The sequence below is a fragment of the Phacochoerus africanus genome, chromosome 4 (genome assembly GCF_016906955.1).
Source record: "Phacochoerus africanus isolate WHEZ1 chromosome 4, ROS_Pafr_v1, whole genome shotgun sequence".
Lineage (NCBI taxonomy): Eukaryota > Metazoa > Chordata > Mammalia > Artiodactyla > Suidae > Phacochoerus > Phacochoerus africanus.
In genome coordinates this window covers 61545185-61568888 of record NC_062547.1, presented here as the reverse complement: position 1 = coordinate 61568888, position 23704 = coordinate 61545185, and the positions used below count along the sequence as shown (strand labels likewise).

General features: G+C 50.5%; 1 protein-coding gene across 1 annotated transcript; it reads right to left on the bottom strand.

Annotated features, from left to right (window-relative positions):
- Window positions 1–1273: 1273 nt before the first annotated feature.
- On the bottom strand, window positions 1274–19772 carry PLVAP (plasmalemma vesicle associated protein). The gene is made up of 6 exons (XM_047776647.1): window positions 19303–19772; window positions 11011–11107; window positions 10200–10912; window positions 7398–7455; window positions 7169–7250; window positions 1274–1955 (listed from the first exon to the last, which is right to left on the bottom strand). The coding sequence occupies exons 1-6, from the start codon at window positions 19669–19671 to the stop codon at window positions 1949–1951; spliced, it is 1326 nt and encodes a 441-aa protein (XP_047632603.1). The 5' UTR covers window positions 19672–19772; the 3' UTR covers window positions 1274–1948.
- Window positions 19773–23704: the final 3932 nt, after the last annotated feature.

Below are 23704 nucleotides of genomic sequence, written 5' to 3'. Positions count from 1 at the left end.
GTGAGCTGTGGTGTAGGTCGCAGACGTGGTTCGGATCTGGTGTTGCTGTGGCTCTGGTGTAGGCCGGTGGCTACAGCTCCGATTAGACCCCTAGCCTGGGAATCTCCATGTGCCATGGGAGCGGCCCTAGAAAAGGTGAAAAGAAAAAAAAAAGAAACTGCCTTTTATTTATTTATTTTTAAATTTTATTTATTCTTTTTTTGTCTTTTTGCCTTTTCTTGAGCTGCTCCTGCATATGGAGGTTCCCAGGCTAGGGGTCTAATCGGAGCTATAGCCACCGGCCTATGCCAGAGCCACAGCAACCCCAGATCCGAACCGCGTCTGCGACCCACACCACAGCTCACAGCAACGCCAGATCCTTAACCCACTGAGCAAGGCCAGGGATCAAATCCGCAACGTCATGGTTCCTAGTCAGATTTATTAACCACTGTGCCACAATGGGAACTCTGAAACTGCCTTTTAAATATCTGCTTTTGGGGGGCAGAGGGCAGGGGTAGGCCACACCAGTGGCATAGGGAGGTTCCTAGGCTGGGGGTCGAACTGGAGCTGGAGCTGCCAGCCTCCGCCACAACCACAGCAACACCAGATCTGAACCAAGTCTGCAACCTACACCACAGGTCACGGTAATGCCAGGTTCTTAACCCACTTAGTGAAGCCAGGGATTGAACCTGCAACCTCATGGATGGTATTAGGATTCGTTACTGCTGAGCCACAATGGGAACTCCAACATCTGCTATTTTAAAGAGACACTAAATTGACAACAATGCTGTAAAACCGGGTTGGCGGGGGGGGGGGGGAGCTTTATAGCCATTTCATGAACCTGTCATTGACTATAATTTTATCATTTCTCTTCACATACAGAAATGCCTAGGTCTTGGGGGAAGCTGGCTTGGGGACACTGGGGACTGGGTTTTCCAGCTTTCTTTTCTTTCTTTTTTTTTTGTCTTTTTGCCTTTTCTAGGGCCGCTCCAGTGGCAAATGGAAGTTTCCAGGCTAGGGGTCTAATCAGAGCTGTAGCCACGGGCCTACGTCAGAGCCACAGAAATGTGGGATCCGAGCTGCATCTGCGACTACACCACAGCTCATGGCAATCCCGGATCCTTAACCCACTGAGCAAGGGCAGGGATCGAACCTGCAACCTCATGGTTCCTAGTCGGATTCGTTAACCACTGTGCCACGGTGGGAACTCCTCCAGCTTTCATTTTATTTCTAGTTCTTTTCTCTTCATAGCCTGGTGGTGCCTTTTCAAAGCAGGAATCATGACACTGGGGTCTTTGAAGGGATTCGATAACATTTATTTTGTGCCACTAACATTTATAAGGGCGGTAGAGGCAGGGCTGAGTATGGAGGGAGGGTGTGAAGGGGCAGCTGCCTTCGTGGGCTCTAAGGAGGCCAGGGGGCTACACTCACCCTTGGACCAGATGTCCCCATCTCGAAGGGGAGCCTGGAAACTCTCTGGGGCAGATGAAGGCAAAAGTCTTCCTGTTCTCACTTCTCCTGGCCTGGAGCGTGGGGATGCTCCAGACACGAGGAACGCTTCGGGTACTTTGGCCCACGTGCGTGGAGGGGCGTGATTTCTCTTGGGGTGTTGGGCAGAAAGGGTGTGTGTGATGTCGCCACATATTCCTGCGATGTCATCATCTAGACAATGTGTGGCGTTACCACCATGTCTATGTGATGTCACTGCATCTGTGACATCGTCATGGCGTCTATGGGTGAGGGACTATGTGGCGCAGGCGCAGCCTGTGAGAGAGTATGCGGGGGTGTGGGGGAGGCGGAGAGGGTGGTGGGTGGGGGCACAGGCCAAGGGTTCCCACTTTAGTGTATGTGCGCGGGAGGTCATCTGACTCGGCCCTGGCTGCATCCCGCGACGTGGGCGTCTCGCTGCACCTTGTCTCCAGACAGGTGAGTCAGGGCCACCCCTCTGTCCTTGGGGCCTGGAGCCGCCTCAGCCACTGGGACAGGAAGGAGATGGGAATACATAGTCAGACAGATGGAAGGATAAACCTCACTTGGGCCTGCCTCTTACCCCGGGTCCCGTCTTGCTCCCGGGAACCCTAGGACTCCTTAGACTTCTACTTGTTGAACCTCTGGGGAATGGCGGGACTGAGAGGTGCACCTGTCCATTATGCAGATGAGGAGACTGAGGTTCAGAGAGGCCATCTGCTATGCTCCAGGCCTCCGCTGCCAGTCTGTCTGACTCTTCCCTTTGTTTCTTAAGGCCCTGAGGATCCTGAGATTTTGCTCAAAGCCCCTGGCCCCCCTTTTCTTTTCTCTTTAGGGCCGCACTGTGGCATATGGAGGTCCCCAGGCTATGGGTCGAATCAGAGCTACAGCTGCCCGCCTACACCACGGCCACAGCAACACCAGATCCAAGCCACGTCTGCAACCTACACCACAGCTTGGGCAACACTGGATCCTTAACCCACTGAACAAAGCCAGGGATTGAACCCATGTCCTCATGGATACTAGTTGGGTTCTTAACCCGCTGAGCCACAACGGGTACTCCCCTCAGTTTCCCTCTTTCGCCTACACAGAACTGACCTAGAGCTTTTTTTTTTGGCTGCCCCCCGTGGCCTGTGGAGTTCCCGGGTCAGGGATCAGAATCAAGCCACAGGATCTGTGGCAACACTGGATCCTTAACCCACTGTGCCGGGGCTGGGGATCTAACCCCGCTCCAGCGTGCGTCCCAGCACTCCAGAGATGCCACAGAACCCACTGTGCCACAGGGGGAACTCCCCCAGGAGAGTTCTTCTAATGAGCCTGCCCCGGTTCACAGGCTTCCATGGCTCCCCAGGGCCCTCAGGACAAAGCCAGATCTTCTCTATCTGGCATCCAAGGCTCCACCCCCACTGCCCCCACCAGGCCTCCCCATGGGGGAATCAAAACCTGCCAAAGTACCCCCCCCCAAGCTCAGGGTCATCGCTTCACTTCCGCCCCTCCCCCTCCTTGCCTTTGCAGGAGCCATTCCACTGGCTGGAATGCCCTTCCCCCTCCCTGGCCTGGCAAAGGTTCTCGTGAGGGGTCAAGAGTTGGCGCAGAGGCTGTTTCCTGATGGGGGAGGTGGGGACCTGAGCCAAGTGCCGCTTCCGCTGGCCCCCTCCCTTCCTTCCCCGGCTCTTCCCTGGGGCCCCCCTGCAGCCTCACGTTCCTTGGCTGGCTCTGGCCACCCCGCACCCCCACCGCCACCCCCCATCCCAGCTCGAGTCTCTGTCTGCTACCAGCATTTGCGGGTGCTGAGCCAGCCCTGACAGACATTCTTGAACCACTCCTGCCTGCCAGCCAGCAAAAGAGGGTCATCCCTGGCCATTTTTAGAGACTGAGGCTCCTAAGCCCTGTTCCTCACCTGGACCCAGATTCCCAATGTCACCCCCTCAACAGCGACCAGAATGAGTCTTGTGAACACCTGAGTCAGGTCATGTGCGCTGCTGTTCGCAGCCCTCCCAGGGTTCCCCAAGTCCTTGCTGTAGCCCTGCCTGATCTGCCGGTCATCACCCTGATTCTCTCCTGGATCACTCCATTCCAGCTGCACCTGCCTCCTCAGTCAAACTCACCAGGCACATGGCAGGTCCTGCCTCAGGGCCTTTGCAGGGCTGTGCTCACTGCCCAGGGCACCCTGCATGGGTCCTCCCTCATCTTTCTCTTCTTTTCTTTTCTTTTTTTTTTTTGTCTTTTTGCCTTTTCTAGGGCCACTCATGTGGCATGTAGAGGTTCCCAGGCTAGGGGTCTAATCAGAGCTACAGCTGCTGGCCTACACCACAGCCATAGCAACGCCAGATCCTTAACCCACTGAGCAAGGCCAGGGATCAAATCCGCAACGTCATGGTTCCTAGTCGGATTCATTAATCACTGTGCCACAATGGGAACTCCCTCCGTCATCTTTCTTTGTTCACTTCTCAAATGTTCACCTCCTCAGTGAAGCCTGCCTTGGCCCCACCGTGGAAAATTCCAACCTCCTCAAGCTCCATCATCCCTTTCTGGTCTCACCCATCACCTAGGGGCCCTGTCCCATTTCATTTATCTGGTTTGTCATCTGTCTTCCCCACTAGACTATGAGCCACACAAGGGTGAAGTTTGAATTTCTGTGGCTTATTTCTTCCTGTGGCCTCAGCACCTGCAGCTGTTCAAAAAATACAGGTTGAATGAAAAAACAAATCATCATAGCAATGGCAGTGAACTTGAATTGACACTCACTATGTGCCCAGCTCAGAGTCAGGGCTGGTCTCCCATCTTCAACCTTCCACACTGTGACTTTTGCCATCTCCAGCCATGTAGCCCCTAAACCAATATTTACTTAATATTTGTCTTCATGTCTATTATGGGGTTTTCTCCTTTGGCCATGCCCACTGCATTCAAAAGCTCCCGGGGCCAGGGATCTAATCCAAGTCACAGCAGCAACCAGAGGCTGTGACAATGCCAGATCCTTAACCTCTGGGTCACCAGGGAACTTCCATTGTGTTTTTATTTTTATTTTTTAACTGAAATAAACTGATTTCCAAGGGACACTCAGTCTTACCAAGTAAAGGAAAGCTGGTGAACTTGCCCTTAACAGAAAATGACTTAAAAAGTGTTCAATTAGGAGTTTCCATTGTGGTTCAGTGGAAATGAACCTGACTAGTATCCATGAGGATGCGGGTTTGATCCCTGGCCTCACTCAGTGGGTTAAGGATCCAGTGTTGCTGCAAGCTATGGCATTAAGTTGCTGACACGGCTTGGATCCTGCGTTGCTATGGTTATGGTATAGGCCGGCAGCTGCAGCTTCAATTTAACCCCTAGCTGGGGAACCTCCATATGCCACAGGTGCAGCCCTAAAAAGAAAAAAAAAAGGTTTTGGAGTTCCTGTCGTGGCGCAGCAAAATGAATCCAACTAGGAACCAAAGGGTTGCGGGTTCGATCCCTGGCCTCGCTCAGGGGGTTAAGGATCTGGTGTTGCTGTGAGCTGTGCTGTAGGTTGCAGACTTGGCTTGGAGCCTTCATTGCTGTGGCTGTGATGTAGGCCGGTGGCTGTAGCTTCAATTCGACCCCTAGCCTGGGAACCTCCATATGCCATGGGTGCAGCCATAAAAAGCGGAAAAAAAAAAAAAGTTTCAATAAAAAAGCAACATCTTTTGCTTTTGCTTTTTCATGATTTGATGCCAGGTTTGGATCTGGGCTCCTACTGGATGCATCTAAAATGTGGATGTTACGATTCACTCACTGGCTGCCCAGTGAGTGACTGGCCAAGTTAGAGTTTGAACTCAGAGCAAAGACCCCAGCCTGCTTGCCCCTGGCCCCTTTCTCAGGAAAAGACGAACTCAAGGCTGGAGCCCGTGGCCCATGAGGCCCTTCCTGCAACCCTGAAGAGAGAGGCAGGAGGGGCCCGGGCTTAAGTACTCATTGTTTCCTTGTCAAAGGGTGGGGACTTTGTCATTTGGGGTAAACAATGTCCAGAGCTTCCCTGTTCTCAGCTGGGACCTAGATAGGCCAGGGCCGGGAGCCTGGCTCCAGCCCTGACTTGCTGACGCATGACCCCAGGCTGATCACTTCCCTGGGGCCTCAGTTCCCTCCTCTGAGAAATGGGGATAATAATAGAACCTCCTTCCTTGCCATATGGCTTCAGGCCAAGGTAGAGGAAAACTCTGTCTTCCCTCAACCCCCCTTGCTTCCCTCTCCTCAGGCCGCTCAAGGCTGAGGGATCTCTCCAGGCAGAGCCATCCGGAGAGAGGGCATTGGTTCTACAAGGGGGTGAGCTCCCCATCAGAGGGGGTATGTAAGAAGAAGTATCGTGGAGATGGAGCTGGATATGGAGGACCCTGGGGATTTGGTGACAGACCTCTGGAAGTCTTTTTGACCCCAAGGGCTTTGTTGAGCACCCTGAGGCTGAAATAGATTTGGTTGACAGTAGCCTGGTGGCAAAACCACTAACAGCACGGGCTTTGTGGTCCAAAGGATCTAAAAAAAAAAACCCAGATGCTTTCCCGAGCCTCAGGTCCTAAACTGCAAACGAGAATGCCCATCCCTGGCTCCTAGGTCACCAGTATGGTTTCAAAGAGGAGGCAGAACTGTGACCCTGGAGGGAGCACAGGGTGTTCTTAAGGTTGTGGCCTGAGTCACCACCCCATGACGCACAGGGTTTGTACAGCGGATGACTGGGCCCCTGGGAGGTGGTGAGGGGGGTGAAGGCAGTGAGCCAGACCCCCTTGATGCTCGCTGCTGAGGCCCTGGGTCCCCTGCTCCAGCCAGCCCTTTACAGTTGGCAACGCATTTCCATGCTCTTGATTTTGGAGACCCCCGTTTTTTGTTTGTTTTTCTAAGGGTCATACAGCTGGCATAAGGAGGTTCCCAGGCTAGGGGTCCAATTGGAGCTGTTGCTGCCGGCCTACACCACAGCCACAGCAATATCAGATCAAAGCCACGTCAACGACCTACACCACAGCTCATGGCAATGCCGGAGCCTTAACCCACTGAGCAAGGCCAGGGATCAAACCTGCCTCCTCATGGATGCTCGTCAGATTTGTTTTGTATTGGTAGAAAGTGAGGCTCAGAAAGGGCCACCCTTGGACGCAGCTTTCCCCTCCTCCCTTTCCTCGGCTCCATTCACTTCTGCCACCCTTATCTGGCTACAGGGCCTTTGCTCTGGCTGTTCTTGCTGCCTGGAGCACTTCCCCCTGCCTTACCCCAGGCTGGGCCCCTGTCCCACCTTCAGCCCAAAGGCTTCTTCCTCACTGAGGCCCTCCTGCCTCTCTGAAGTCTAATCACCTAGGTGTGTCCTAGCTCTGGCTGTGTTACCTGGGGCATGATGCACACCCTCTCTGTGCCTCATTTGCTTCATCCAGAAAGTGGGGATAGCTCACCTATAGGTTAGGATTCTAAGGATTAAATAAATCAATCCAGTAGAGTGCTTAGGACTGTGCTGAGATCACAGTAAGCACCCAGTAATGGAAGTCATCCTTCTTACCCTGCCTCCTCCATTATTTCTCTGGCCCACAACTCATGGAGTTTCATGAATGGAACTTGTGTGTCTTGGTCACAGCTGTGTCCCCTGGGCCCAGCATAGGGCCTGGTATACAGCAGGAGCCCAATTAAGGAAGCAACCTGTGTGAAATAAGCCTCCTCTCACCCTTAGTCCTGTACCCAGCCTTGTCCAAAGTCCTGAGTCTGAAATGTCTCAGCTCGCCCAGAACCTTACCTGGCTGAGGCTATGGCATTGCTGGCAGGGGGTCGCTGGGACTCCAGGATCCTCCTCTTGAATTCCTCCAGGGTAGCTGAGTCTGCCGCGAGAGGGAGGGGTCAGCCCCAACCTGATGCCTTAGTAGCATGCACCCCACCACCACCCATTCCAGTTCCCCTGGGCTAGCACCCTGGGGTACAATGTGGAATCCGCCCCCTCTTTCCTGGCTCTGCCCTCTGTCACTCACCGATCGGAGCGGGGTTGGGGACAGGGCCCACAGGTCTTGGCCCAGGTATCAGCTGAGACTGTGGGAAGAAGGATAAAGGAAGTTGGTGGAAGCCAAGGCCCTTGAACAAGTCCCAGGGAGGCTCCTGCCCCTATATGCCCTTGGAGACCTGAGTTCCTTCCAGGGCAGAGAAACAGACAGATGCCCACGGAGAAGGACACGAGTGATGATGGATATACAATCACTGCAGCCACCTGCCCTCAAAGGATTGGCTTCCCTTGGAAGCCCCACAGAGACCCCACTCTTCAGGGGTCCTGCCTCAGTTTCCGTGACAACCTGACTCCAATCCATGACCCCAGTTGAGTCCATCCACTCAACCCAGCTCCCTGCCAGACTGCAGTTGACCCTCTCTGTAAACTAATGCCATCTCTTGATTCTTTTATTTTTTTTTCTTTTTGTCTTTTTAGGGCCACACCCGTGGCATATGGAGGTTCCCAGGCTAGGGGTCTAATTGGAGCTGTAGCCACTGGCGTACACCACAGCCACAGCAACACCAGATCCAAGCTGTGTCTGCGACGTACACCACAGCTCATGGCAATGCTGGATCCTTAACCCACTGAGCGAGGCCGGGGATGGAACCTGCCACCTCAATGGTTCCTAGCGGGATTCGTCTCAGCTGTGCCTAGATGCATCTCTTGATTCTTAATGCCATCCCTCAAGCAACTCTGAGCTAATTCCCCCAAACCTGAAATCCAAAGCCAGTTCTGAACTCAGTCACCTAAAAGCCAATCCCAGCATGAAAACAGAACCTTCCTCAGAATCAAACACTGACCTAAACCCACTCTCCATGACAAACCTGATCTAACCATAACTTTATATCCCATCCCCTAGACCCAGACACTATGAAAACTCGACACCACTCCCCTTTCCCCCAGCCCTGGGCTCCACTATGGCCACCCATACATAGCTTCCCAACACCGTGCTCAACTCCAGCTCAACCTTGACTCCAGCCTCTACTTGAGTTAGAACCTCAGCCTAGCCCCAGCCAAGATCAACATCCACCCAGCTTCTACTCTAGACCCAGCCTTAACCCTGACCCCAATCCCACTCTAACCCAGGGTCACCTAATCCTTCACCTCAAATATATCCCAACTCAACTCCCCAATCAGCCAAACCTAAACCCTACCCAATCTCAACGCCTAATCCATGGTCAATGCCAATCCCAATCTCATTTGCTCATGAAGTTCTGAATCTACACTTGACCCCAAACTTCTAATCGTCTCTAGACCCATCAGCCACCTACACCCACCTGAGCCTCAACTCCAGTCTCAACACAACCAATCCCAAAACTACTGAAGCCCTAGATCCACTCCTCCCCCAACCCTAGACCCAGCATCCACCCGGACACAACTTTTAACCTTTCCTTACAATACATACTCCAAATTCAACCTAATTCTAAGACTAATGAAATCTTACACAGAACCCCAATCTTAACCCAAACCTTCAGTTCAACTCAAATCCATCCCAACCCTGACATCAACCCTTGAGGAGTACCTGATCCTAACTCCAAGCCAATTTCGAGGTCCACTAGTCAGACTAAACCCCAGTCCTTAACTTTTTTTTTTTCTGGCCACACCCATGGCATGCAGAATTTCCTGGGCCAGGGATCGAACATGTGCCACAGCAGCAACCACGCCAGACCCTTAACCTGCTGCATCACCAGGGAACTCCCCTTAACTCTTTCTTAATGTTGTGCCCAATCTCAAACTTTACCCCAATCCTAATGCCAAAAAATCCTACGTTAATAGAATTATTGGAGTTCCCATAGTGGCTCAGTGGTTAACGAATCCGACTAGGAACCATGAGGTTGGGGGTTCGATCCCTGGCCTTGCTCAGTGGGTTAAGGATCTGGCTTTGCTGTGAGCTGAGGTGCATGTCACTGATGCAGCTTGGATCCTGCATTGCTGTGGCTCTGGTGTAGACCGGCGGCTACAGCTCCAATTCAACCCCTAGCCTGGGAACCTCCACATGCCGTGGGTGCGGCCCTAGAAAAGTCAAAAAAAAAAAAAAGAATTATTAATGTGTATGTTATTCTACACATTATCCTATGTTATCCTACATATTTAGGATTATGGATTACAGTGACCATAATCCTAAAGCCAACTGTAGACTCTCAGCCACCCATGTTTGATCCCAGCCCCCAGTCTAAATCCACCCTCATTGCCCCATTGCCTCAACTCACTCCAAAGCAACTACAGTAGATTTGCCCCCCACTCAACCCTGGACCCGACAGCCACCTCACTTCCAACTCCAGTCTTAACCCCACACCCTTTCTCAAAGCTGATCCCCATTCAAAATGCTGCCCCAATCCTAACATCAATGAAACCAGTTACACTTTTGAGTGAGCCCTAACTATTCCAGCCTAGCCTGGGGAGGCCAAACTCAAAAAACTAAGTTCAAAAAAACAACAGGAGTTCCCATTGTGGCTCAGTGATAACAAACCCAATGAGTATCCATGAGGATGCTAGTGGGTGAAGGATCTGGTGATGCCGCAAGCTGCATCTAGCTTGCAGATGTGGCTGGGATCTGGTGTTGCTGTTGCTGTTGCTGTGGCTGTGACATAGGCCAGCAGCTATGGTTCTGATTTGGACCCCGAGCCTGGGAACTTCCATATGCTGCAGGTGCAGCCCTAAAAAGAAAGAAAAAGAGAAAGAAAACAACAACAACAACAGAAACAAGTTCACATCCAAAGTGAACATCACCACCAACTTGCCCTCCATCCTTGCCCCCAACACAACCCAAATTCAGGGCCCTCCAGCCCACCTTGGCCTTGATGCAGGTGTCCAGTGCCGATTTGCTGATGGCCAGCTCCATCTTGAGGTGCTCAATCTCCCGCTTCTTCTCCTCCAGCTCCTTGGCCAGGTTGTCCTTCTCCTTCCGCAGAGCTGCCTTCTCCTCCAGGGCCAGCTGCGTCTGCCGGGTAGATTCAGCCTGCAGCTTGGCTTCCCGGGCCTGGGCCTCCTTCTCCACCTTCTCCTTGGCCTCCTGAGTGGCGTGCAGGCCCTGCTGGACCTCCAGCTTCTGGCGCTGGAGATCCGAATTCTCTCGGGTCACGCGCTCGATGCCAGCCCGCAGGCTCCGGGCCAGCTCCTCCACCTTGGCGCTCATGAGAGTAGGCATGTGGTCACAGGTTCTCCGGATGGAGGCCAGTTCCGAGCCGAGGGGATGGTACATATTGTAGCCCAGGCTGTCGAGGGATCTCGAGATGATGGAGTCCCTCCACAGGCTTCGCAGCTCCGTCTCAATCTTGTCCTTGTCCAGCAGGAGGCAGAGGGTCTGCACCTTCTGCAGCCGCTCCTCGGCCAGCTGTCGCTCCTGCCGCTGCTGCTCGCGGGCTTTGCTACACTCCACCAGCTGCTCCTCCACGACTCGCTTGCTCAGCACCAGGCTCTCCTTGTCTTTCATACATACCAACTTCTCCTTCGACAACTCTACCTCCAGTGTCTTGACTTTCTGGTTCAGCATAAGGTTCAAATCTGTGGGTATAGGACCATAAGACTCGGGAAGATTGGGGGTTGCCAAGAGACTGGGCGGGGAGTCCACTACCCTGCTCACCACAACCCACACCACTCACCATTGCAGCTTTTGTTTGTCTCCTTGAGTTGCTCTTGGCATTGTTTCTCGCTCAAGATAATCGCAGCCATGTACACCTGGTTGTTCAAGTGTATTGCCTGCCCAGATAGGATACAGGACAGAACTCAGTGTCTAGCTCCTGTGGAAACTCCTTTCCTCTGGCTGTCCAGACCCTGAGGGCTGGGGCCCCAGATCCAGCACCCAGGTGGTCTGTACTTTTACAAGGACATGGCTTCTTTACCGGCTGATCTTCAAAAGCTATAACTATTATAGACAACGGAATACTATTCAGCCTTAGAAAATGAATGAGGAGTTCCTGTCGTGGCGCAGCAGTTAACAAATCTGACCAGGAACCATGAGGTTGTGGGTTCGATCCCTGGCCTTGCTCACTGGGTTAAGGATCCGGCGTTGCTGTTGCCGTGAGCTGTGGCGTAGGTCGCAGACATGGCTCGGATCCTGCAACGCTGTGGCTCTGGCATAGGCTGGTGTCTACAGCTCCGATTAGACCCCTAGCCTGGGAACCTTATGCCAAGGGAGCGGCCCTAGAAAAGGCAAAAAAAAAAAAAAAGAATAAAGCGTTGCCATTTTCAGCAACATGGATGGACTTGGAAGGCATGATGCTAAGTGAAATAAATCAGAGAAAGTGATATGATATCATTTACACGGGGAATCTGAAAAACACAGCAAACTAGTGAATATAACAAAATAGAAGCAGACTCACAGATAAAGGGAACAAACTAGTGGTTACCAGTGGGGAGAGGCAAGGGGGGAGGGGCGGTATAGGGGTAGGGGATTTTAAAAAAGTGTTATTATGGGATTGTATGAAATCATGTTGTGAAACTTAAAAATTGTAAAGCACTATAGAATTTAAAAGGGAGTTCCCATCATGGCTCAGTTAACGAATCCAAGTAGGAACCATGAGGTTGCAGGTTTGATCCCTGGCCTTGCTCAGTGGGTTAAGGATCTGGCATTGCCATGAGCTATGGTGTAGGTTGCAGACTTGGCTCGGATCCCACATCGCTGTGGCTCTGGCGCAGGCCGGCAGCTGTAGCTCTGATTAGACCCCTAGCCTGGGAACCTCCATATGCCGCAGGTGAGGCCCTAGAAAAAGGCAAAAAGACAGAGAAAAAAAAAAAACTTAAAGGATCTCATTTGATTTAAAAAAAAAAGTTAAAAAAAAAATCACTTCTTCTCCAAGGCATTCTAGTTAACCAAGAAAAAAAAAGTTGTTGTGATTAATACTATTTGGCCATAAAAAGGAACAAAGCATTGACAGCATCTAGGATGAATGTTGAAAACATTAATTCTCATTTATGGCCAGTCAAAAACTGATTTTTGACAAGGGTGCTGTTATGGGCTGAATTATGTCCCCCACTCCAAACTCATATGTTGAAGCCTCAACACTCAGGACCTGAGAATACAAGGGTATTTGGAAACAAGGTCTTATTTATCTATCTTTTTGGCCATGGCCATGGCATGCAGAAACTCCCAGGCCAGGGATGAAACCCGTGCTACTGACTTGAGCCACAGCAGTGACAACGCCAGATTCGTAACCTGCTAAGCTATCAGGGAACTCTGGACAGGGTCTTTAGAGAGATGGTTAAGATGAGATGGTGAGAGTGGGCCCTAATCTAATATGACTGGAGTCCTTTTAAGAGGAAATCTGGAAATCTGGATACCCAGACTTGAACAGAGGGAAGATGATTTGAAGACATTAGGAGAAGACAGCCATCTACAAGTCAAGGAGAAAGGCATGGATCCTTCCCCTGATGGCCCTCGGAATGAAGCAATTCTACCAACATCTTGATTTTGTGCGTGCATGAAAATTTCTGATACTTAAGCCGCCTGGTTTGTGGTACATTGTTAAGGCAACCCATGCAAACTAATTCAGGTGTCCAGGTCATTCCATGGGAATGAGGTCTTTTTTTTTTGTACGTCAATGTTTTGTAACCTTTATTTGATTATAAAATATCTTTATTCAGAACAGCTAATTTCAGATAGAAGGCTAAATCAAACCCCAGAATTTTCCTCATTCTTGATGATGCCATAGTGATTCCAGATATAGAAATCCTTTTCTTTGCTGGTTTTTGAAGAGGTGTCTGCCATATAGAAATCTGAAGAAGAGACTGTGGTTGATAAGATTTTTTTTTTTTTTTTTTGCCATTTCTTGGGCCACTCCCTCGGCATATGGGAGGTTCCCAGGCTAGGGGTCTAATCAGAGCTGTAGCCACCGGCCTACACCAGAGCCACAGCAACGCAGGATCCGAGCTGCATCTGTGACCTACACCACAGCTCACGGCAACGCCGGATAGTTAACCCATTGAGCAAGGGCAGGGATCGAACCCGCAACCTCATGGTTCCTAGTCGGATTCGTTAACCACTGCACCACGACGGGAACTCCCGATAAGATTTTTCTAATACAAAGGAAATAAAAGTGTCCCATGGTGAATAACAAATCCTCACTTGCTCAGGTGTCTGCTAAGGAAAGTCTTTGCAGCAAATGTATTAGCACAACTGGATAGCCGCATACTGAGAAATTAATTTAGACTCCAACCTCACACCATATACAAAAATTAGCTCCAAAGAGATCTAAGACCTAAATGTAAGGGCTTAAACTTAAAACTCCTTAGAAGGAAGCACAGGTGTTAACTCTGCAAGACCTTGGATTTGGCACTGGTTTCTTAGATAAGACACCAAAAGCATAAGCAGCCAAAGAAAGAAACCTAAATTGGACTTCATCAAAATTAAAAACTTTTATACTGAAAGGGGAAAAAAATAACCCATAGATGGGAAAAACACTGCAAATCATGAATCTGATGATGAGACTAGTAACCAGAATACATAAAAGTAAAATCAATTTTTGTTATAAAAAGACAACCCGATGGAAAAATGGGAAAAGCATCTGAATAGATTTTTTTCCAGAGAAAATATGCAAAAGTCAATAAGCACATCAAAAGATGTTCACCATCTTCAGTCATGAGGAAATGCAAATGAAAATAACAATGACAAATCACCCCACAACATTTAGGATGGCTATAGATAAAACAAAACCCCAAGAATGAACAGTAACAAGTGTTGGCGAGAATGTGGAGGAAACAGCATTTTCTGTACCAGCGGGAAAATGATCTGGCAGTTTTTCAAAAAGTTAAAGAGAATTACACTATGCTGCAGCAATTCCACTCCTAGGTATATGCCCAGGAGTGGCGGAAGCATATGTTCACACAAAAACTTGCACGCAAATATAGGAGCACTAACCGCAATAGCCAAAAGGTAGAAACAATCCAAGTGTTTCATCAAGAGATGAATGGATAAAATGTGAGCCATCCATATAGGGGACTATTACTCAGCCATAAAAAAGGAATGAAGTACTGCCATATGCTACAACTTGGATGAACCTTGAAAACACCGTGCTGAGTGTGAGAAGCCAGACACAAAAGACCACATGGTGTATGACTCTGTTTTGATGAAATATCTAGAGTAAGCAAATCCATTGAAACAGGAAGCAGATTCTTGGTTACCAGGGGTTGGGGGGAGGGGGAACAGGAAGTGACCCCTAATGGTATTTCTTTTTGGGGTGATTAAACTATTCTTTTTTTGGCTGCACCCAAGGCATAAGGAGGTTCCCAGGCTAGGGGTCCAATCAGAGCGGTAGCCACTGGCCTACGCCACAGCCACAGCAACACCAGATCCGGGCTGAGTCTGCAACCAACACTACATCTCACGGCAATGTTGGATCTTTAATCCGCTAAGCAAGGCCAGGGATCTAACCTGCGTCCTCATGGTTACTAGTTAGATTCACTTCTGCTGAGCCACAACGGGCACTCCGAGAATGTTCTTTGTTTTTGTTTTTGCCCTTTTTGCCATTTTTTGGGCCACTTTCGCGACATGGAGTTTCCCAGGCTAGGGGTCCAAGTGGAGCTGTAGCCGCTGGCCTACATCACAGCCACAGCAATGCAGGATCTGAGCCACGTCTACAATGTATACCACAGCTCACAGCAATGCTGGATCCTTAACCTAGTGAGCAAGGCCAGGGATTGAACCTGAAACTTCATGGTTCCTAGTTGGATTCGTTAACCACTGAGCCACAACGGGAACTCCAAAAATCATTGTTATGTACACTTTTTTGGGGGGGGAGGTACCCGCACCTGCAGCATATGGAGGTTCTCAGGCTAGGGGCTGAATCTGAGCAGCAGCTGCTGGACTATACCACAACCACAGCAATCCCAGATCTGAGCTGCAACTTCGACCTATACCACAGCTGTGGCAATGCCAGATCCTTAACCCACTGTGAGGGCAGGGATTGAACCTGCATCTTCATGGATACCAGTTCCTAACCTGCTAAGCCACAACGGGAACTCTGTTATGTACATTTTATTATTATTATATTATTTTTAGGGGTGCACCTGCAGCATGTGGAAGTTCCCAGGCCAGGGGTCGAATCAAAGCTACAGCTGCCGGCCTATAACACAGCCACAGCAATGCCAGGTCTGAGCTGCACCTGCGACCTACACCACAGCTCATGGCAATGCTGGATGCTTAACCCACTGAGTGAGGCCAGGGATTGAACACGTATCCTCATGAATAGTCTGGTTCTTTACCACTGAGCCACAGCGGGAACTCCTGTCATATGCAATTTACATGGGCCAACTGCATGGCATGTACGTTATGTTTTTATGAAGTTTTAAAGTTTTTTTTAAAACAAAGTTCATGCCTTTGAAACTTTGGAACAGAACCCTCTGCAGAAATATAACAAGGAAAGATATGAAGGGTGAAGAGGGTTTGCCCTTCTGTCACTTCTTGTCCTCACTCCTTTGGAAGCTGGCCCTGTGCTAAAGACCTAGGGCTGGAGGAGGACAGAAATAACTCCAGAAGTTCCAGTGACTTCCTTTTTTTTTTTTTTTTTGGTCTTTTTGGGCCACACCCGAGGCTTATGCAGGTTCCCAGTCTAGGAGTCCAATCGGAGCTACAGTTGCCGGCCTACACCACAGCCACAACAACTCGGGATTTGAGCCGCACCTGTGCCCTGCACCACAGCTCATGGCAACACCAGATCCTTAACCCACTGAGTGAGGCTGGGGATCGAACCCGTGTCTTCATGGATGCTAGTCGGTTCACTAACTGCTGAGTCATGACGGGAACTCCAGTGACTTCCTTTGTAAAAGCCTTACCTGCAGAAGAAGAGCTACTGGTGTCACTGAGAGCCAAAGATGAAGTGAGAAAGAGGTCTTCTTGCAGTTGGAGGAAGTGAAAAAAAATGGCCCCTAAATGCAGTTTCATTCTCCTGCGGGCATCCTGGGTCTAAGTTCAGGCACGTTGACCCCATGCAGGGGTGGGGCGGTCCTTCAAAAAAACCCACTGAGTTGATCTCCCCTTTCTCTTCCAGGGTCTCAGTGCCAGAAATACAGTTGCATTTATAGAGAATTCAAGAAAAAAATCCCTGTTTTGTAGCACCACCAGGATTGGGGAAAGACCAAGATTCGTACTGGTTACCATCCGACATAAGGGGTTGCGGAGCAGGGATGGGGGTTCTTCCTCAGCATCAGCACCGCCTTTCTGGGGGGTCCTTGGTGAAAACCCTGAGGGGTTCCAGGCCAGAGGAATTTGTCAACTTTAAGGGAGATTTTAAAAAAAGCTATAGGAGTTCCTGTTGTGGTGCAGCGGAAACAAATCTGACTAGGAACCATGAGGTTGCAGGTTTGATCCCTGGCCTTGCTCAGTGGGTTAAGGATCTGGCGTTGCCCTGAGCTGTGGTGTAGGTTGCAGATGCGGCTCAGATTCTGTGTTGCTGTGGCTGTGGTGTAGGCCAGCAGTTGTAGTTCTGATTTGACCCCTAGCCTGGGAACCTCCGTATACCACGTGTGGCCCTAAAAAGCAAAAAAAAAAAAAAAAAAAGGAGAAGCTATGATGTTGAAGTTGTAAAGATCCAGATTTGATTTGATTTTCTTTTTGGCCACACCTGCTGCACGCGGAAATTCCCAGGGCCAGGGATTGAACCTGCATCACAGGATCATCCTTGACAACACCAGATCCTTAACCACTAGGGCAACAGGGAACTCACCAGATTCTTAGATTTTTATTATTTTTATTTTTTTGTCTTTTTTAGGGCCGCACCCTTGGCATAAGGAGGTTCCTAGACTAGGGGTCCAATTGGAACTGTAGCCACCGGCCTACGCCAGAGCCACAGCAATGCCAGATCTAAGCCTCGCCTGCGATCTACACCACAGCTCACGGCAGCGCCAGATCCTTAACCCACTGAGCGAGACCAGGGATCAAACCTGCAACCTCATGGTTCCTAGTCGGATTTGCTAACCACTGAGCCGCGACAGGAACTCCTTAGATTTTTAATAGTCTCTGATGGGGACATTCAGGATTCCGAGGTATGTGTGAGTGTCTAAAACTTTATGATTCTGCCCTGCTATACAGCACAAGGAATCATATCCAATCACTTGGGATGGAACATGATGGAAGATAATATGATAAAAAGAATATATATATATATATACATATATACATATATATATATGTGTGTGTGTGTATGTATATATATATATATATATGACTGGGTCACTTTGCTGAAATTGACAATCAACTATAATAAAAAAGTAAAAAAAAACTTTATGATCCTGGGAGTCCTAATGGCTCCTGGACCCAAAAACCTTACAAGTCCTGAAAGATCCAAATGGGCCAATTCCTGGGAAATGGGAAGTGTGCGGGGCCTGCCCTGGTCTGGGGGGATCTTCGGTGGGGACACGGTCCCGCCCTGGGGATCTGAGCGGGGACTCCCCTACTCTAGGGATCTGAGGACAGACCTGCCCTGTCCTGGGGGTAGGAGAGGGGGAGGTGTGACCCTTGCCTGGGCAGTTTTGAGGAGGGGCTGTGCACATCCTTCCTGCCCCAGAAAAGGCCTTCAGCCCTCCACCCCCACCCGACCATCCCCTGCCCCAACCAGCCCAGACCCCTCCTGTGGGAGAAACCAAGGTGCCCCAACCCTCTTCCCTCCCTTTCCCTGCCCCCCGACCCCTGTCCTCTCACTGTGTTCCAGCCAAGGCCTGAGGAGGGGCACCTCCTCAGGGGAATTTCATGTGTGAGAAAATGGGGGACACTGAGTTCGACAGGAGCTGGGGGTGTGAGGGGTAACAGTCTCCACAAAACCTGGGACCCCCCCAACCCCCCCTCCACTCCCCCCCACCCCCCCGGCCCTGGCAATGCCAAACCACCTCTTCTCTTAGGCCTCCGTTTCCCCTCAGCCAAAGGGTTTAAAGCTTCTCCCTACCTCCTGGCATTGGATGAAGAGATAACTTTTCCAAAGCCGACACCTAGCCTCAGGCCAATCTGAGCCATTCATCCTTACTACTGAGTAAGAACCACACGCTCTGAGCATTTATCAAGCCAGTTCTTATTTGCAGTTAGTGTGTGCCAGCACAAGCTGGGGGCTTTGTGTGTATTTTGAGTCACTGGCTCAGGCCTGTTAACAGACCAGATGCCCAGTTAAACTGGAATTCTACCTAGACCACACATCATTTAAAAAAGTTTTTATTTATTAATTTTTTTCTTTTTCTTTCTTTCTTTTTTTTTTTTTAGGGCTGCACCCTTGGCATATGGAGGTTCCCAGACTAGGGGTCGAATCAGAGCTGCAGTCGCCAGCCTATGCCACAGGCTCAGCAACGCCAGATCTGAGCCGCATCTGTGACTTACACCAAAGCTTGCAGCAATGCCAAATCCTTAACCCACTAAGTTGAGGCCAGGAATTGAACCCACATCCTCATGGATACTAGTTGGGTTCTTAACCCACTGAGCCACAAGAGGAACTCTCCACAAATCGTTTTTTTTTTTTTGTCTTTTTGCCATTTTTTGGGGCGCTCCTGCGGCATATGGAGGTTCCCAGGCTAGGGGTCGAATCGGAGCCACAGCCACCGGCCTATGCCTAGAGCCACAGCAACACGGGATCCGAGCCGCATCTGCAACCTATACCACAGCTCACGGCAACGCCGCATCGTTAACCCACTGAGCAAGGGCAGGGACGGAACCCGCAACCTCATGGTTCCTAGTCGGATTCGTTAACCACTGCGCCACGACGGGAACTCCCACAAATCATTTTTTAGTCTAAGTATGTCCCAAATGTTGAATGGGACATATTCAAGCAAAGTATGCATTGCTTCTCTCCATGGGCTCCTCAGGCACTACGGGACTGTCTGGGACTGTTTCGGTCTCTCGGATGAGGAAAGTGAAGCTCAGCGAGGTGAGGTGACCAGCCCCGGGGTCCCCAAGGTGAGTGTCTGGCCTGCAGCCTTACCCGGTCGGCCTGACACTGGCGGAAGCTGGAGTTGATTCGGTCCTGTTCTCGGCGGGCGCTCAGCAGCATCTGCATGATGGCATCTCTGGCGCGTGCGGTGAGGTTGAGCTCCTTGGACAGGTTGGCCTGGGAGGCTGTGAGCCCCACCACCTGGCCGTAGAGACCGTCAGCCCGGCGCTCCGTGGCCTGCAGATTGGACTCGGTACTCACGTGCACGTTGCCGTAGACCATGAAGAGGACAAGGCCCAGGATGATGAGGAATTGGATGAGCGAGAGGAAGAGGAAAAAGTAGCGCATGTAGTACCAGCAGCCTCTCGGACTGCCCCCGGCCCGTGAATAGGGCCCCCCGTGCTCCATGGCCAGGCCCATCTCCTCCCAGGCTCTGCCCGCTGCACCGGTGCTGCTCCGCTGGTTGGCCTGGGCTGGGTGGTGGCTGCTGCCCCTTCTAGACCTCGCCTCGGCGGGGGGGAGGGGGGAGTGTTTATATTACTCCTCTTAATACTTCCTCTGCCTGGCTCCTTCCTGGCCGGGAGGAAACGGGGGCTGTGGGTTATCACAACACTCCCACCCGGGCTGTGAAGGGAAGGGGGAGGGGTGACACCAAGGCCCGACTGGGCCTCTCTGATGAACACTGGGTGGGGCACTGAGCTAGGTGACCAGGCGTCTGTGGCCTGGTTGAGCCTCTGTTTCCCCACCTGCCCCTAATATATGCTGAGTGCTGTTCTCAGCGGCATATGACCTCATTTGAACGTCCCTGTAGTGCAGAGGAGGACACTGGGGCCAGGGAGGAGAAGGGACCACCTTGGCAGGGGGTGGGGGGTGGGGGGGTGTCTCACTCTGCTAGGGGGTGGGGGATGGGGGGGGTCTCTGTTAGTTCATGGAGCTGGACTTACCTCCCCTCTGGGAGGGCTGGCTCCAGATGTGGGCGATTACAGAGGCTAAATTGTGTGGCGTGCTTAGCCCAGGACCAGGCACACAGTCAGTGCTCAGTAGTTGGCACAGGAATGCCTCACCCAGCGCTGATCCCATGGATGGTGGTGGCACAGGCTTCCCAAGTTATCATCCCACCCAATGCCTGGCTCAGATGGGCGCTTAGTAAGTGCTCCCGGAACAGCAACACAAGCGTCAGTGAACTTGGGGCTGGTGTGAGCTTGAGTGAAGGACTTCTCTCTGACTCTTAGTTTCCCCTTCTGTGAGATAAGGTGTAAAGGAGGCGGCTGGGAGAAAGGCTTGGTTGTTGCTCTTGTCATTACCATTTCCTGCTGGAAACCTCCTCTTGAGGCTCTGTCAGAGGGTGAAAGAGAAACACCAGATACTGGGGGTCAAGCTTCACTGTGGGTCACCCCCAGGTGGGGCCTGGAGGGGATTTCAGGACCAAGAAGCAAAGGATTCTGGGTATCCTGCCCATTCCCCCCAGAAGTTTTGGAGAAACCCTCTCAGCTGGGTGATGCCAGAGCCCCCAGGAGCTTCAGGCCTGGACATGGGGGGGGTGGTCCTCAGGCTTGAGCAGACAGAGGGACACAGACCCTAGCCCCATGGGATCAAAGCTGACAAGTGGGAGGGACAGGGAACAGGTAAGGAGATGGAGAGGAGTCTGGATCATGGGTGGGTAACAATAAAACAGTTGCTGTCCCCTGCCTGGGGAGCAGGGGGAACAGCTGGGGGAACAGCTGGATGAAGGCGTCGCCATGAGGACCAATTGCCCTATCAGCCAGGATGATGGAGTTGGGGGTAGTGAAGCGGGGAGGGGTCCTCCAGGGTGGTGTTGATCAAGGAGGCAGGAGTTGGGTCAGGAAGGAGGAAGTTCCCAGGGGTGGGCAGGAAACCCCTGTCTGACCTCTGGCCTTTACAGCTACCCAGTGGTTCCTGATTCCGGACCCTTCCCAGTCACTGCTGGGAGGGAGGAGGGTTGGGGGCTGCAAGTGGTGCCCAACCAGCTATTTCTCCAGGTTGGTCAGGCCCATCCAGATTCCCAGGGGGTGGGTGGGGGTGGGGAGAGGACATCTTGCATCTTCATTAATGGGGGGCCATGTAGGCAGAGTGAATACATGGTTTCAATTTAGATTCTGGAGTCAAGTTCCTGCTCTTCCAACTATTGCTGTGTAACCTGGGACAAGTGACTTCTTGAGCCTCAGTTTTCTCTTGTCTAAAACCAAACACCGTGGCCAGTTGTGAAACACTTGTCATGGTGCCTGGCACACAGCCTTATAATAAATTTTTTTTTTTGTCTTTTTGCTATTTCTTGGGCCACTCCCGTGGCATATGGAGGTTCCCAGGCTAGGGGTCAAATCGGAGCTATAGCTGCCGGTCTATACCAGAGTCACAGCAACATGGGATCCGAGCTACGTGTGAGACCTACACAACAGCTCATGGCAACGCCGGATCCTTAACCCACTGAGCATGGACAGGGATCGAACCTGCAACCTCATGGTTCCTAGTTGGATTCGTTAACCACTGAGCCACAAGGGGAACTCCAATAAATGATATGTTTTTAAGGTGGGAGGAGCTGGATTATGTGCAGCCTCTGCCCGTAGGCTGAGGAGTTGAGACACAGGGGAGGGGCACTGCCCCAGGTGCTACTGGGATCACCAGGTGAAAGGGGCATGACAGGGATAGAGCCTGGGTGACAAGGGTCCAGCTAAGGAGCTCAGACATGGAGGTGGTGCCTGGGCCAATGCCAGGAGGTGTGACAGTCTTGGTAATGTACTTAAGATCCTGACTATTCTTCATGACATATTGAAGATGTTGCCCATATGTATATATGAACATAATATCTGTTGTCAAGAGAAAACAAAAGTATCCATAAACTCCCAGAAAACAAAAAAGCTACTCTAGACCCAATGGTGCTGATGTACTACAATTTTGAGCAATTGTCACAGTGTAAAAACAAGAGTTTTAGGAGTTCCCGTCATGGCGCAGTGGTTAATGAATCTGACTAGGAACCATGAGGTTGCGGTTTTGATCCCTGCCCTTGCTCAGTGGGTTAACGATCCGGCGTTGCCGTGAGTTGTGGTGTAGGTCACAGACACGGCTCAGACCCAGCGTTGCTGTGGCTCTGGCGTAGGCTGGCAGCTACAGCTCCGATTCCACCCCTAGCCTGCGAACTTCCATATGCCATGGGAGCGGCCCAAGAAATGGCAGAAAGACAAAAAAAAAAACCAAAAAAAACCCCAAGAGTTTTAAATATATACACTAAAGTCTTTTGTATCAAGCTCAAAAATAACATTCTGTTTCTTTTTGGCAATTTCATCTCACAGTTTTGATTTGTAATGTTTCTTTTCCCAATAACTTGTTTTAAAATCTAGTTTTTTTTAAATGGAAAAGGGGCGTTCCTGTTGTGGTGCAGCAGAAATGAATCTGACTAGGAACCATGAGGTTGTGGGTTTGATCCTTAGCCTTGCTCAGTGGGTTAAGGATCTGGCGTTGCTATGAGCTGTGATGTAGGTCACAGACACGGCTTGGATCTGGTGTTGCTGTGGCTGTGGTGTAGGCCAGCAGCTATAGCTCCAATTGGACCTCTAGTGTGGGAACCTCCATATGCCGCAGGTGCAGCCCTAAAAAAAAAGCAAAAAAAAAAGGAAAGGTAATGATGAAACCCTTCTTTTGCTCAACATTATGACTTTGAGATGTGTTAAAATTTTTTTTTTTCCTTTTTAGGGATGCACCCACAGCGTATAGAGGTTCCCAGGCTAGGTGTTGAATCAGAGCTGTAGCTGCCGGCCTACGTCACAGCCACAGCAGCGCTGTTGATTTTATTGATTCCTTTTGACGGCTGTTTAGGTTTTCACCATATACATTGCCATAATTATCAATGGGCACTTAGACCATTTCTAAATTTTTTGTTTCAGTGAACAAATCTCCACAAGTGAAGTTGCTAGGTCCTAAAGCAGTAACATTTTTATATTTTGACAGCTGTCACCAATTTGTCCTCCATAGAATTTGTTTTCATTGACACCCCTGCCAGCAAAAGTTCTAAAAACAGACTCTCTGAAGATGTTCTGCCTGCATCCCTGGCCAGAATATTCCAGAGGGAGGGAGCAATGGGTCCTTGCATTCACACGAGGTCAAATGCATCAAGTGATGTGAGTGTTTGGTTTTTTCCTTGAAAACTGTTTATCATGGTCACAGGAAATTTTGTGCATGTATCTCTCTGAATTCCCCTCGACGGTCATCATAAAATCAGACTTTGATTTTAAACTTCTTTTCTAAGCTAGAAACTATCCATTTGGTTTCATTTGATTGTTTAGGCAGAGACAGGAAAGCTTTCATGAGGAAGTCAAGTCCTTGTCACTCTGAAGACTGATACTGAGGATCTTAAGGAGACAGCAGGTTTTAAACAACTCCCACAGAACTTCAGGAAGGTTCTGGAGGAAGTGAGAATTCTGGCAAAGAAAAATTTCAG

Bases quoted from the DNA above. Each gene is read 5' to 3' on its own strand.
- PLVAP (XM_047776647.1), bottom strand. From the start codon at position 19,671: ATGGGCCTGGCCATGGAGCACGGGGGGCCCTATTCACGGGCCGGGGGC. The intron at 11,108-19,302 runs GTAAGGCTGCAG...CTATCTGGGCAG, and splicing joins GCCAGTGTCAGGCCGACCGG to GCAATACACTTGAACAACCA. The intron at 10,913-11,010 runs GTGAGTGGTGTG...CTATACCCACAG, and splicing joins GACAAACAAAAGCTGCAATG to ATTTGAACCTTATGCTGAAC.